At 33.3% G+C, this 15492-nt stretch overlaps 1 protein-coding gene across 1 annotated transcript in view; it reads right to left on the bottom strand.

Moving 5' to 3' along the window:
- The window catches only part of osp (myosin phosphatase Rho interacting protein outspread), a 256619-nt gene that overhangs the window by 141197 nt on the left and 99930 nt on the right, over nt 1-15492 (bottom strand). Inside the window, exon 2 of the mRNA XM_089698688.1 lies at nt 9557-9637. Coding sequence (XP_089554814.1) covers nt 9557-9637 — 81 coding nt within the window. The remainder of the gene's footprint in view (nt 1-9556; nt 9638-15492) is intronic.

Genomic DNA, 15492 nt, shown 5'->3' with positions numbered 1-15492 from the left:
AACAAAATGCATAGAAAAATATAATAACGGGATTTTCTGCATATTTTTTAAGATTAAAAGTGATAACGAAGCGAAGCTTTAAATTCGCACCATGCTTCCTATTATAGTTGAGCAGTAAGGATTTCAAGGAATGTGTCCTTAGGCAAGCAATTCCTCCCCGGCCATAATACAAGTGGGTAAAAAAGAAATATTATAGGGTGTAAAAAATGCTTCAGTTTTGAATCCAACTAAATATTTTAGAACAGGCGAAGTCACACAAATCTAGTTTCACACAAACAAACAATCCTATTACACTTATTACGAGTTTACTCAAACCAATACAATGAAACCAGTCCATCCTCAGGTAAGCCAGGTCAGGCTGACGAGGTTTTAATGATGATGCGAATATAATGCTCCATGTTGTGATGTAAGCACTTATGTTATGTTACCTATTGGGTCTAGAATCTGTATACGTTAAGGACTAGATATTTGATGTACCTATTTCGAAATACAGAGGAATAAGTATGGAAGCAAAAGGTTTATATATTGACTGTGAAATACGATTTAGTTTTGGTAACATGAATATTTTCATAGATGTTTATAATTCTGACAAAAACGGTTTTTCTTACTTAGTAGTTCCTTGCTTTTAGAGAGGTAGCGTATGTGAACTATAAAATCATACCTAAGTTGAAAGAACTTGAACAATTTATTGTACAATATTTACGACATAGCACACTAATGGATGCCTGTCTTAATTTAAAATATAACATTTAATTTTAAATACACAAAAGAAAGCACACATTGGAATAACCCTACGCATGTATAAATCCTTATTAAACTAACTCATAACTAATTACTCGAATTATCTCCATCTCTTCAACGCCCTTCCACATTAGGTATAATATTACAGGGAAAGCTGGCTATCAACCAATCATAGCAATTTAGCTGAACACCACAATCGCTGGAAATTGTATCGGCTATCGATTTCTAGCTTTAATAACAAGGCTAAAACGTTCTGCGACATTCATCAGAGTAATGGACGAAGATCAATCAGTTTAGAAATTTACTCATTCAGAGTTAGTGGCTTTGAATGTATTAACACTGAATTTGCTTCGGTTTCACAAGTTTATAACCATACTCGGATAAGCAACATGAATCTGACTTTCACGTCTCAACTACTTAATAACTGAATTCTGAAATTTGGCGAGGTGACGAACATAAGTTGTTGAATGAAATTCTTTTTGAATAAATAATTTTAAAAAATACTTTTATACATAGGTATGCAAAATTGTAATTATTGTGTCTGAAATAAAGATCTTCTTAATTATTTATGCATTTTTTGGTCGAAGCGAAACTGGGTGTCGATAAATTGTCAAATATTGGGTCAAAATTTATTTCTAAGAGCTATTCCAAGTTAGGCATTAATTACCGAAGAGAAATAGTCATTACAATCATTTTTACATCGGCAGACGGATTTTACTCTCTACTTTCAAATCCTCTTATAAAATGCGCACTAGAAGTACTTACATATTTTACTATTACGATATTCCAATACCATTGCAAACGAAATAATGTTAATAAATTGGCAATACAATTTCGCAACATTTATAATGACTGCGTCTCTGATTATTTGTAAAATATCAAAACCACAAGTTTGCCAACCAGTTGCATCATGCCTCGTTAAAGATAAAGCTTAGAGCGAAAACTACATGACTTCGGAATTATTTCAATAGATTATTGCGAATTAATGGATGATTTTTGTGAACATAATATAATACAAATCAATTTTGGTATACTTTGCGTTCAATTCATTTAAAATAACGTTGGAAAGATTGATGTAGTTTTCATAAATTATGTTTCCATACTTTGCTTGTTAATTTGTTTACTTTGCATTTAAAAACTTCTTAAAATGAAGAGTAGCTGTTTTTACATACGATTACCCAAATTCAAAGACATTTTCTTATACACAGCAGCACACAGGATTGCAGCATTTCTTTCTATTTATGATTTCATATATAGGTACATAGTTATTTTATTTGTATAAAAACTGAAGAACAAAATTTGCAATGCTATCATAGCCACACCTAAGGTCAAACCGCGGGAATTGGTACATTAACCTAATAGAAGGTTGTTTAATATGACTTCAACGTTCGCCGAAATAGGCAAACATTGATGATGACATAAAAACAGTTTACATTAATTAATGATTGGAGTACTTAATATAAGCACAGATTATGATATAAGTAATTTTTAACAATGTTCCAGAAGCATTTTTTTTTCTGTGATGGAATACAGTAAGTACTAACCTCTTTGGAAGTACCTACGTCATAACCACCAAACACTAGCATGGCTTAAAAACAGAGATGTAACGGAGCTTCGATTCCGGTTCCGTTAAGTCGGAACTTCCGATTATTATTACACTTTCGGTTCCGACTTCGGTTCCGATACTTTTGTATCGGATGTTAATCGGAGGTCGAACGAAACAAAGCGGGCGGCGCGCGACGGCCTGTGCCGAACAGGTTCATACATGTCGCGCGGGGAATCCCCCGACCCCCACTACGTGCACTCTATCATCAATTATTTTTTCACTTGTTAGTTGTTACAAAGCATCAAAGCTTTTGTTCATAAAGTACAATACATTACTTTTGGAGTCCATTTTAATTTAATTTGCTTTAGCTATTGTTCATTTATTGTAATGTCACCAAATGTAACACGCTACTTTGGGTTTTAATTTTAATTAAACTTTAAATTCATTAATTTTATATTTTGTTCATTTGGAATTATGCCAATTTTTTTTCACAGTTGTTTTTTATTTTATAATAAAAAATAAAAATGAAAAGAATCTTAATACTATTATAAAGGCGAAAGTTTGTATGGATGTATGGATGTATGGATGTATGGATGTTTGTTACTCTTTCACGTAAAAACTACTGAACCGATTACAATGAAATTTAGCACACATATAGAGGGTAACTTGGATTAACATATAGGATAGGTTTTATCCCGGAAATCCCACGGCAACGGGAACTATGCGGGTTTTCCTTTGAAAACGCGGGCGAAGCCGCGGGCGGAAATCTAGTTGACTATAAATCATGTTTTAATTGTCCTTAAACAAACTGACCCTGCCTCCGATTTCGATTCCGATTTCGATTCCGATTCCGATAAACCAAATTTGAAAACTCCGATTCCGATTTCGGTTCCGATAAAACTACCTCCGTTACATCCCTGCTTAAAAAGAAGTACAATATTCCGAATTACAGAATAGAACATTCTTATATTAAGTAAATACGATATAATAGTAACAAATAAAATACAGAAATATGATCTCTACATTTGAAGTCTATCCAAAATTGAAAGGTCAATAATATAATGCAATATGAATATTAGTCCATTACCGTGATAAGCTCATATTTTAGTGGAATTGGAAGTTATAACAAAGAATGAGTTAAAGGATAATGAACAGAGGCTGGTAAATCACGAAGTTCAAGACTTATTCGATAAATCGATTGTACGAACTTAGCCCTTAGGCTGGGTACATACAGAGCGGTTTACAAAAATACTATGTTACTAATATTATAAATATATAGATAGTTAAGAGGTTTTAATGTATGAATTGTATTAAATCTCATACAGATAGTTCGTTCGTTTCAGCCGTGGGACGTCCACTGCTGGACAAAGGCCTCCCTCAGGAGTCAGGGTTTTCCACCACGACCGGTCACCAGCGGCCTGCATCCAGCGGCTCCCTGCCACTCAGACCAGGTCGTCTGTCCATCTTGTGGGTGGTCGTCCCACGCTTCGTCTTCCAGTACGTGGTCTCCATTCGAGAACCTTTCTGCCCCAACGGCCATACAGATAGTATTTTATAGCAAATAAAAAGCACAAAAGCAAAGTGAAGCTGTGGGCCTTAATATTGTTATCTTCGTTTGTTTCACAAATATTTTAGTTCCTAAAAGCTTTTAATAATAATGTTTCCAAATTAGTGATAATTTTATTGAATCACACTTAAATTCTGGGTATTTTATAAATTGATTTCTTTGAATATGACTCAGATCGTACTTCGATTAGTTCTTAGAGATGTAATAAAACTTAGTGATTGAACATAATCATATCTTCATCTTATTGCATAATTTTTGTCATCAGTAAAACCACTCAATTTGATTTTTAACCGACTTCACAAAAAGAAGGAGGTTCTCAATACGGCCGGTATATTTTTTTTGTAACTTGTATATATATAGGGATAAACTCAAACATTTTTGAACGGATTGGCAGAATGCTAATCGTAAAATAACGAAAAGTATAATTATGATAACGTTTCTACGTTTCGTCTATCAAGGGCCTATAGCTTTAACATTTTACCCGATATTTATCTACCCAACAAGTTCTAAATTGTAATAATACACAATACTTCGATCAGACTGATTATGAATACTTAAGGTTAAATTAACCAGCTATTAACATAATATCTGTCCAAATTTGACCCGGTTTACTGAAATGTCTTTCGTACAATCCATACTATTATAAATGCGAAAGTAACTCTGTCTGTCTGTTATTCAATCACGCCTTAACTACTGAACCAATTTGCATGAAATTTGGTATAGAGATATTTTGATACCTGAGAAAGGACATAGGATAGGTTTTATCCCGGAAATCCTACGGGAACGGGTTTTTCTTTGAAAAGGCGGGCGAAGCCGCGGGCGGAAAGCTAGTAATATTATATTTAACAGTTTCTTGATTATGGAAACTTTGGTTTATCAATAAAAAATCATATTCTGTTGAAAGCCTGTGAATATTCGTATTTGCATGCAAGTTCATTTTTGTTGAAATATCTTAGTTGGAACCTACTCATCATTTGCAAAACATACAACAGATCAAAAAATATATAATGGAATGTCTCCGTATCAAGACAAACCCTTCGTAGTTATTTGAGAACAAAATTGGCTTATATTATCGTTACAAAAACTCAAATTAAAATGTCCTCTACCATAACCACGTGGATAAAATTTTTGCACACAACGGGACATCGTGATAAAAACCCACAGAATGCATTCAAATGTAGACTAAATCGTGTGATATGTTAGAGATCATCAAGGAAAGAATGTCACTCTTAACGATGGTATTGAAGTGGTATTCAGTCGTGACAGAGGCGGCACCACCCACCTTTCTTGGGGGTTATTGGGTTACACAGTACACTGTTATGTGCACAAAAAATCGAGGATCATTTCTTTGTGAGTTAAAGGTTATGGTATGTGGTCATGCGTGTTGATAATCGATTTTTAAATACCTATAATCTTCTTATATTTAAAAACGAATCGCAAAATGTGTTGGTAAGCACATAACTCGAGAACGGCTGAACCGATTTCAATAATTCTTTTTTTATTATATTCCTTTAAGTACGAGGATGGTTTTTATGTAGAGAAAACGTAAATATGTACCAAGGGCGAAGCCGGGGCGGACCGCTAGTTTTTAATATAGGTACTGTGATGAGCTATAGCTGTTTAAGGATGATCGGTTGTGAAAAGAGGTGTTTAGAGTAAAAAAATTAGCAAATTAAAAACTTTTTCAAATGCCACAGATGAAATTAGGTTCTATTGTAATTCTTTGTTGTTCTGAAAACGATTGATGTTCATTTATTTATTTTATTCTCGATAGGTTATATTACCATGTATTACAGAAGTAATGACGCCTGATTTATAAAACAATACCATTGTTACTTCACAAAATAAAAACCCAGTTCAATATCACTACATAGTATAAAACAAAGACGCTTTCCCTGTCCCTATGTCCCTATGTCCCTTTGTACGCTTAAATCTTTGAAACTACGCAACGGATTTTGATGCGGTTTTTTTTAATAGATAGATTGATTCAAGAGGAAGGTTTATATGTATAATAACATCCATTAAATAGTGGAGAAGTACTGTTATTTTTGAGATTTCTAATGTGATGTCGTAAAAAATTACATTTTCTCCGCTTACATTGCAAACGCAGGCTAAACCCTACGAGTTTTATCAAAATAATGTACTAAGTATTATACACATTGAAAAGATCTACAGAAAAGTCCGCGATGGTATATGTCTATCTCTTATGGATAACCCACAATAACTTTTTTTTGTCATTTACTTTTTACGACAAATAATGGCAAATTTTCGATGCGATTTTAACCAATACAGCATTAATCCTTAACAAATTAAATACCTTGAATACATTGTTCATTTAAAATAGATCTATATGGCCCTTTACACCGTATGATTTAAGTGAATATTTTCGAAGATATTACAGATTTAAAAATTGCGGGACGTAGCGTTTGCGGCGGTACCGGCCGGCCGCCCGGCTATCTATTTTATACCCGTGCGAAGCCAGAGCGAGTCGCTATGTTTTTATATACAACGTTCACAGTTTTTCTGTAGTGTATTTAGTATCAGCATTGCACCCGTGCGAAGCCGGGGCGGGTCGCTAGTATAATATAAAGCACCAGTAAAAAAACATTACCTAATATTACCAAAGCCAATAAGAAAGTCCTCCAATTTATTCGCAAACAAACCATCACGTGCCCACAATCCTGACAAGCGAATTGATAAAGTCTCTTTCAATTGTTGTGATTAATAATATTCAACTTAAATTCGCGCCTGAGTTTTTTTGGCACTTTTTGGCGCCGCGCGACCCCCCGCTGGTCCGATCGTGATCACACGACGACCCTGTAGTGTAGGAGGTGGACGGTGAATTTCGTATAAGTGTATTTTCTTTAATTAGTTTAATAAATGTTTCCAAAAAGCTGGCAAAATCTAATATCTAATATTCTAATATTGTAATATTTCTAATATCTAATATATATTATAAAGGCGAAAGTTTGTAAGGATGTATGGATGTATGGATGTTTGTTACTCTTTCACGTAAAAACTACTGAACCGATTACAATGAAATTTAGCACACATATAGAGGGTAACTTGGATTAACACATAGGATAGTTTTTATCCCGGAAATCCCACGGGAACGGGATCTATGCGGGTTTTCCTTTGCAAACGCGGGCGAAGCCGCGGGCGGAAATCTAGTATTTTCATATATCGAAATATCCAAATAGACTAGCATTGATAATTCATTAATTGATATTGACCATCGATCCAGACAAGTAAAATTTTGTTTCGAAACTAATAGTATTGAAAAGATTGAAGTGGAAATATGTATTAGTAACTTGCACGCGAACAAAACCGTGGGCGGCCAGCTAGTTAACATAAATCCAAGATCACTGATTTATCGATAACATAGCCCATACATCCGCGTGCTCTCGGACTACAATTTTTACACGGTTTGCATAATAACCATAATTCGTTTGCAGATGGTAAACTCTGAATGCATTCCGCTTGGATCGTAAATAAGTGGTATATTGACAAAAGTCCTTTTTTTCTCTGTCTTTTATTCTGTTTCCAGTCAAGCCAATTGACTGCTTTTATATGGTTAGGGCAAATAAAGACTGGATTATGTTATTATTCGTGAAAGGTAAAAATATTATAAATTCTATAGATATTTATTGGAACTACATCGCATAAATGGTTTATTAATTGAAAATCAAATGTTTTATATCGATTACTTAGCAAAATAACATTTGAGACCGCATAAATACTTGTAAATTTTGTTCACAGGCATAGGTACACAATTCGATTGGAGTGAGTTAAACTAAAACAAATTTTTATTTGAATATTATGTTAAAGAAATCTTAGCACTGAATCTATAATTAACAAATCATTAAATATCTAAAATCTAGGAATATATGTCTGCCATTGTTGAATCTTTGTTTTTTTTTAAATAATAAGTTACTTATGATAAGCTTTTTAAATAAGTGAAGTCCCATTTCCCCTAGTGGGGTAAGGGGCAGATGCATTATATACATCTGTTTCACTGATCGATTTTCTTACGGGACAAGTAGGTGATAAGCCTTCTGTGTCCTACCAGACCGAGACATTTTTTTTCTTCCCACCGGGAATCGAACCACTGTACCAAGGAGGCGGTCGCGGGTTTTTAAATAAACAATCACACAATTTTTTCAGTTTTGTGTGGATAAATAAACTCGAATATTGCGTAACCAAAACACATCGTTTACTATCTCGAATACGATCTGTACCCAAATAAAATCAACAAAATTGCATTCTTTTATTTTCCAAATCTTTTGTTGGAGAATCTAAAGGTACATCGAGTTAGATAAATAATCACTTCTTGTAACCGATCGATCAAGTATACAATGAATTCCAAAGGAATTTGTTTTTTTATAAAAACAAGATTACATGCAATATTTAATTTATAAAGACAGCAAACATTCATAACAAAAATTCACTCGTCATGATTATTTGTATAACTAAATTTCACGCATATAATATACTAGCTGCGCCCCGCGGTTTCACCCTCGTGGCTCCGCTCCTGTTGGTCTAATAAGCGTGAAGATATGAATCTATAGCCTTCCTCGATAAATGGGCTATCTAACACTGAAATAATTTTTCAAATCGGACCAGTAGTTCCTGAGATTAGCGCGTTCAAACAAATTCTTCAGCTTTATAATATTTATAGTAGGTACACCTAGATGTATAAATTAATAAATAAAAAATGTTAATTTACTTATACAACGATATCAATTAATGTAACTGATTCCAGTTTGAAGAGTTAATCAAATTAAAACAAAATCAATCTTAATCTTAATTACCGTTTTTTACGAATCTCTTTAATTTTTTATCAAATTGACGCATTTACGATAACGTATCAATCGTATCCTCAAAACCGATTTATTTATCGATTTATTGATATAAGTGCCAAATTAAATTATCGATGACATGTATTCAATAGGTATGCAATGAGATTTCCGTTTAATATTTTCGCAAATTATGCGTTTAAAGTATGAATGAACTGTGCCTTATTTTAACCGATTTTGAAAAAAATGGCTATCGATTCAATTCCTATGAATATAACAGGCTTATAAATGGACTTTATTATAAATTTCCAGAAATTATAAATAAACAAATTAAGTAGTAATAAAACTATACTCAATAAAAAGAATGTTAAAAATACTATACTAATTTCTAACGTGTGGCAACCCTTAAAAAGTTGAAACCAAAAAGTTGTTCGTGATATATTCCAAAAGCGATCTACTACGAATCGCTTTTAATTCCGTCTTGTTTTATTTCTGTTTATTGAAGTATTCGATTTCGCAGAACGGCCAATAAAATATCATTTCATTCAGTTTTGGGAACTACGCCTTGATACACGTTGTTTATTATCTTTGATAATAATATTTTGATTTTTGGAGTGTTTCATTCTTTCTTTGCATATTGTTAACATCAAAGCAAGCACAATGTATGTTATATACCTAATTAAGCATAATAAAACTTACAAAATCAATTGCTCTTCGTTTGTCTCCCTAAAACTCGGGCATGGCTGGATCGATATGGCCAATTTTGATTTGATCAAACATTTAAGTTTAAACGCTGAGAAACATGTAGGTGTTTATGTTTCTCAGTTATTATTTAAAAAAAAAATACAAATAGGTGATAAGAAGTCACGGGGTTATCTAGTAATTAGTATATAATCATATACTGACCTTTGTCCTGTAGAGCGGATTGGAGAAGTCCCACCCTGGAGCCACGAACAGGTATCCACATTTTGATATCTTCCGACTGGCCTGTAACAAAAATAAAAAGCATTAAAATACATGAAAGTACTCTATAGGAATGTTTGTAAAATCTTGTTAAATTGCTTATAATTAAATAAGTAAGCTATAGCTTTTGTTCAGTCTTGTTGTACTTTTTAATTAGTTATTTGAAGTGTTTCTCTTTAAGGTTTTCATGGGAGTAGAATCCAAGAATATACCCAAAAATATATTATGAAGCCAAGTGTATAAAAGAATATCCCATAATAATAATAGAAACCCTTTATTACCCATAATACGTATTATATTATTATTACATTATTTTCACACAACGATTACGCATCAACGTTTATATTTTACGAAATAACCCAGCCAACAATGTCAAAACATTTGACCTTTCTTGCGGCGTGTTAAACAATCGATTACAGGTTCGCATTCTCGTAATCAAAAATGGTTATTAATTATAAAACGACGGTTACGTATCGCATCGTCGTTTTTATGTTATTGTAAGTTATTACTCTTTGATTACATTATCGGGTACATAAATCTAACTTTTTATGGACAAAAAAGATTGGGTATCGTGTGCAGTTTCGATATTAAATTAGTGTTGTTTTCTTTGTTGGGTTTTGTGTGAATAAATATTTGGGAATAAAAACCTGAGCTGTGGCCAAGTTCGGAGATGATGTAAGAAGAGGATAACGTAATGTTATGCGTTTTAAAGAGGTAAAAAAAAATCTAAAAATAATAGTAATAGAAAGGCCAAGTCAAGTCGATAAAAATACAAAATTACTAGAGATCCGCCCCGGCTTCGCCCGTGGTACATATGAAAAATAGATGTTGGCCGATTCTCAGACTTACCCGATATGCACAGAAATTTCATGAGAATCGGTCCACCCGTTTCGGAGGAGTATGCAGACTAACATTGTGACAAGAGAATTTTATATATAAGATTATTTGCATCAACATACAAATCGTAAATATCATACAATATAGGGAACCATCTAATAGTGATACTTCAATGCGTATCTTCGTTCTAAACCTATCTCTAATTCAATACACACCTGAAAGATAATAGAACCATTCTATACAGAGCTATATGTACCTAGTGGAATATTTTACTAGAGCTTCTGGTATACACATAACTGTATAACTTTTTGCGACAGACGGACAGGACGTCGACACGCGTGTCATTGTGTAAGAGGGTCAACGGTCGGAGTATATAGATTAGGTGCTTCGACCTTTGGAATTCATGGGCGTACCTGGGCTGTGCGTGAGAGGAACGACTGTTGGTGCTAAATGAAGTTGTGTGTATGTGAACTAATTTTGATTTTGAACACCAATACCAATATTTTTAGAAGGTAATGTAATAGATAGAAATTTATTGGTAAGTCGTGCAAAAAAGCTGTTACTAATAAAGAAAATATCTTTTTTTAATAAAGGCATACATTCTTTTAATAAAGATTACTAGTAACGCAGGTAGGCTCTCGTTTCAGTCCATTTAAAAACGTGTAGCCAAAGTTGTTAGTTCTATAAAATCATACAATTAATAAAATATTTGGATGAAAACCCAGTAGATTAACACAAAACCATGAACAACTGTGAAAAATAAATCCGCAAACATAAACAATTTCAACGATAATGAAGAATCTCAAACACTAAAACAGAAACATTATTCCAAAAGCACCAAACAATAATAAAACCGGCCAAGTGCGAGTCGGGCTCGCGCACAAAGGGTTCCGTAGCAGCAAATATAATAAATTACAGTTAAATCAACCTATCTCAAAAACTATAAGAGATACTTTGATCAAACCAAAAATCGTTGAAAGAGTTAATTAGCATGCATCACCTCTATTTTTTTTAGAATTTTATACCCCGTAGTTATAAAAATAGAGGGGGGGGGACATACTTTTTACGACTTTGAGAGCTGATATCTCAAAAACCGTTCACTTTAAGAAAAATGTTTTTTAGAAAACTTTATATCATTTTAAAAGACCTTTCCATTGATACCCCACACGGGTATGTACATCGAAAAAAAAAATTTCATCCCTCAGTTACATGTATGGGGGGCCCCACCCCCAATTCTTTTTTTTACTATTTAGTGTCATATTTTTGTAGCGGTTCATACAACACATATTCCCATCAAATTTCATCACTGTAGTACTTATAGTTTCCGAGTAAATCGGCTGTGACAGACGGACAGACGGACAGACGGACATGACGAAACTATAAGGGTTCCGTTTTTGCCATTTTGGCTACGGAACCCTAAAAAGGGTGAAGATACCAAAAAACTTGTATCTAAGCAAGCTAATGACCAGGCCCTTGGTCGCCACGAAATTGGTCGTAAAGCGAAAGATTAACAACATTAAACTTTATACCTTCTTGCTAACACGCTAATCATCTTAATTTTAGCTATAAAAAGTGAACAAGACATTTAAAATACTGGTTGCATAAAACTTGGATGCAGGATGCATAAATAAAATGTAACATGGACCTAGGTTCTGGTAATTAACTATTTAAATAAGTAATGTATAACAGACTATTTTTAACTGCACATATTTCTAAACACATCTCTATGTTTAGAAATATGTGCAGATTAAAATCGAGATAAGTGCCAAAAACCACATTTGTTTCCAAATCAAGAGTCTAACATGTATTATTATAGCTCTAAAAAAATACAGATATGGGCATAAGTCACTATTTAATATTTCAATAACACATCGCTTCAGCCTCTGCCTTGAAACACGAAACATAACAACCGTCGGAGAGTTCCAAAACCCTTCATTAACTCACAGATAGCTCATAAACATTTCGAATTTCAAACACAAAAATCCACAGGCGCAGCATAGAGCACGGGAGCTTAGAGTTAAGTCTAAGAATTATTTCCTCAACAATCGTAAATTCGACGCGGACAGGCGTAAAACCGCCCCGGGATTGGTGCGGTTCGGTTATTTATATGTTTACGGGGTGAGTTATAAGCGGTAGCGATTTTGTAAGCAACTTTTTAAATGATCATGTATCTACCAAATCGTATCGTAATTTTCTATGTATCTACAGAATCACCTTGTACATTTGCGTGTCTTTGATTTAATCTTAACTTTTCTACGTATAAAAATATGTTATCTGACTTGTAAATTTTTACTTTCTAAGAAAATTTCTTATGTTTTAAGAGTGTTTGATAATAAAAGATTGTCCATCTTACAATCTCTCCATAATTTTGGCTGCTAGTAAGCAAACCATACTTGATTCTTTAAAATATAACGTCATACGTCGATTTAATTGAAATTATTAAACCACTGAAAAACCAAGGTTGATAATAATTAAAGTAGACGCTAGTTTTCTTAACTTAAACCACGATATCTAACTTGCATTGACATAATTTATACCCACCGAGTCCATATAAAGCTGTATTAAAATGACGTATCACTTCATCAATTATTCCTTTTGGATTTATAGTTTTTTTATTGTCCCAATGGAAATTAATGGGGCCATTAAATCGTTGGATAAGCTAACAGTGGGACATGGGGTATGGGACCTACCTGTACACCTGTTAAATTTTAAGCTTCTATTTATGTTATCTTTAAACAATTACCATTAGAACTAACCTTAAGATTTGATTAACATTTTTTTTTAAGTTAAGCATCTTTTATTACAGAACTTTTTTTAATAAATGTGTGATTTCATGTTTGATATAGACAAATTTCAAATACTGAAAAGAACCGAAATAATTTCACTGAACTTTTATTTCTATAAAATCTGACTAACACTGTTTGGAAACAATGAACAAAAAAACCTAAAATTAAAAAAGAGATAATGAAAGACAAAAACATTATTTGAATTGTTAAATTTTGAATCATTTTTTTTTTATCTTAAGTCCTATCAAACTTTTTTTACTTAGGTAATCCAATAAATACAATAATTTGCTACTTAAAATATTAACATCAATATTTACAAAAACGAAAAGCATCCAGAATTGACTCTTCCACGTTCACATGAGATATATTCGCGAAAGTGTAAACTATACGATTAAATATCGATTGAAGAGGGTCGTGAGAACTGGGGGACTTGCGCTTTCAACGGCATGCGACGGGTAGGTGCACCACACGTTTACCATAAATGGGACAAATTATTAACTATTATAATTATGTATTTCAGAGTAAAACCTACTTTTTACTTTTAACTAGCAATAGCTACCTAGCTTCAATAAAGGCCAAATCTTAATATATATAAATCTCGTGTCACAATGTTTGTCCTCAATGGACTCCTAAACCACTGAACCGATTATAATAAAATTCGCACACCATGTGCAGTTCGATCCAACTTGAGAGATAGGATAGTTTAAACATGTAGGTTCCACGGGCGAAGCCGGGGCGGACCACTAGTGTTATATAGATCTGGACAAGATCTGTGTAACAATATATACAAAATAGTAGTTCTAGAAATAATAAAATCTTTCCGTTTATCCATCCTCGATAACTTTCACGTTTTTTATATTACTCAGATCAAAAGGATAAGTCATTGATCAAAATATGAATATTGTGTGCATAAGTATGCGTTCAAGCAGATTAAGGGTACTTTTACACGAGCAAAGCAAATACGCTGACGTTAAACTTAGTTTTATTTTAGTTAAATCTATAGCTAAACGTTATGACTCGTAGTGCCGGTTTCAACACTTGCTGATCATTATCAGCAAGTAGTCAAACCGGCATAAATTCCTGATAACTTATACACTTTTTGACTTATATTTTCATGCATTTTAACTGACAGATAAGTTAAAACCCGACTAGTAGACTTAAATATCAACCAAAAAAGCTTATAGCTTATCAAACTCTAAGTGCTCCTTAGTGTTCGATAACCTATCAGGGTAGTAAGTATCAAGGTTCATATTAACCTTTTAGCCCATACACACGTCACATGAAAACTGGAATATGGAAAGCCTAGCGACTCGGGCGCCTCGACGTCTGCGCACGAGTCTGTTAGATTAATCATGTGGCTAACATGCGAGGATTTGTGAAAGTCGGAGAAATGCTCCTTAAAGGGGTTACTTGATATCGCTCTTTGATAACTTAGATACGGCACTAAAGTGGAAATTACTCTTACTTGTAGGTAATAGTATTTAAATTAAGATGATCTTTACTGTATAGGAATGATGAGATAAAGTGAAATACGTAAATAAGGCAAACATTCAAAGAGGAGTGCACTGTGCAATGAGTCATTTTCTAAGATTACCTAACTTACCAAACCGTAATGCATAATTTTTAAAGTACATAAATCAGCATCAGCAATTGAATATCTGTGCCTATCGTTGACTTTTGCCTGAGTATCAACAAGCAACACTTGGACCTATTAGTTTTTACGACTTCATTATGTCCCAAAGATCACAGAAGTTCCTATTGAATCATTATTGATTACTTATTTCAGTAAAACTATAATAACTACTAACAATCTGAATACAAAAGGCGAAAAAAGCTCTCATTAAATGTTTACTTTGCAGCAATCGAAATCACGATCGATACATTTGAAAATCGATAAAAACACGCAGACTATAATAGAAAAGTCAACAATGTCACTTTCACATCGCGAAAAATAACAAAGCGGTGTCAAGTTCAATGAAGAAGTACACAATAGCGTAAATATCAGTTGTATCACGACTCGAGCTAATGAATTTTATTCATGATTCGTATTGTGATCGATTATTCGCTCTAGTAAAAGTCTCGATATTATCTTGCGACATGGTCACTCGCTTGAAAGATTATTTAATAATTGAAATTAATTATTGGTTTTCTTAAGTCAACATTGGTAAAAATACACGTTAAAATAAGATTTATGAAAACGTCAACGTCATGTTATTACAGATACAAAATTCCTCGAACATTCTATCGAAATTTAAA

Source organism: Colias philodice, chromosome 9 (assembly GCF_061535455.1).
Source record: "Colias philodice isolate Cphi_HAF_F1 chromosome 9, ilColPhil1 Martin Lab GWU primary, whole genome shotgun sequence".
Classification (NCBI taxonomy): domain Eukaryota; kingdom Metazoa; phylum Arthropoda; class Insecta; order Lepidoptera; family Pieridae; genus Colias; species Colias philodice.
Note: the sequence above shows the minus strand (reverse complement) of the source record. Positions and strands in the feature narration are given on the sequence as shown.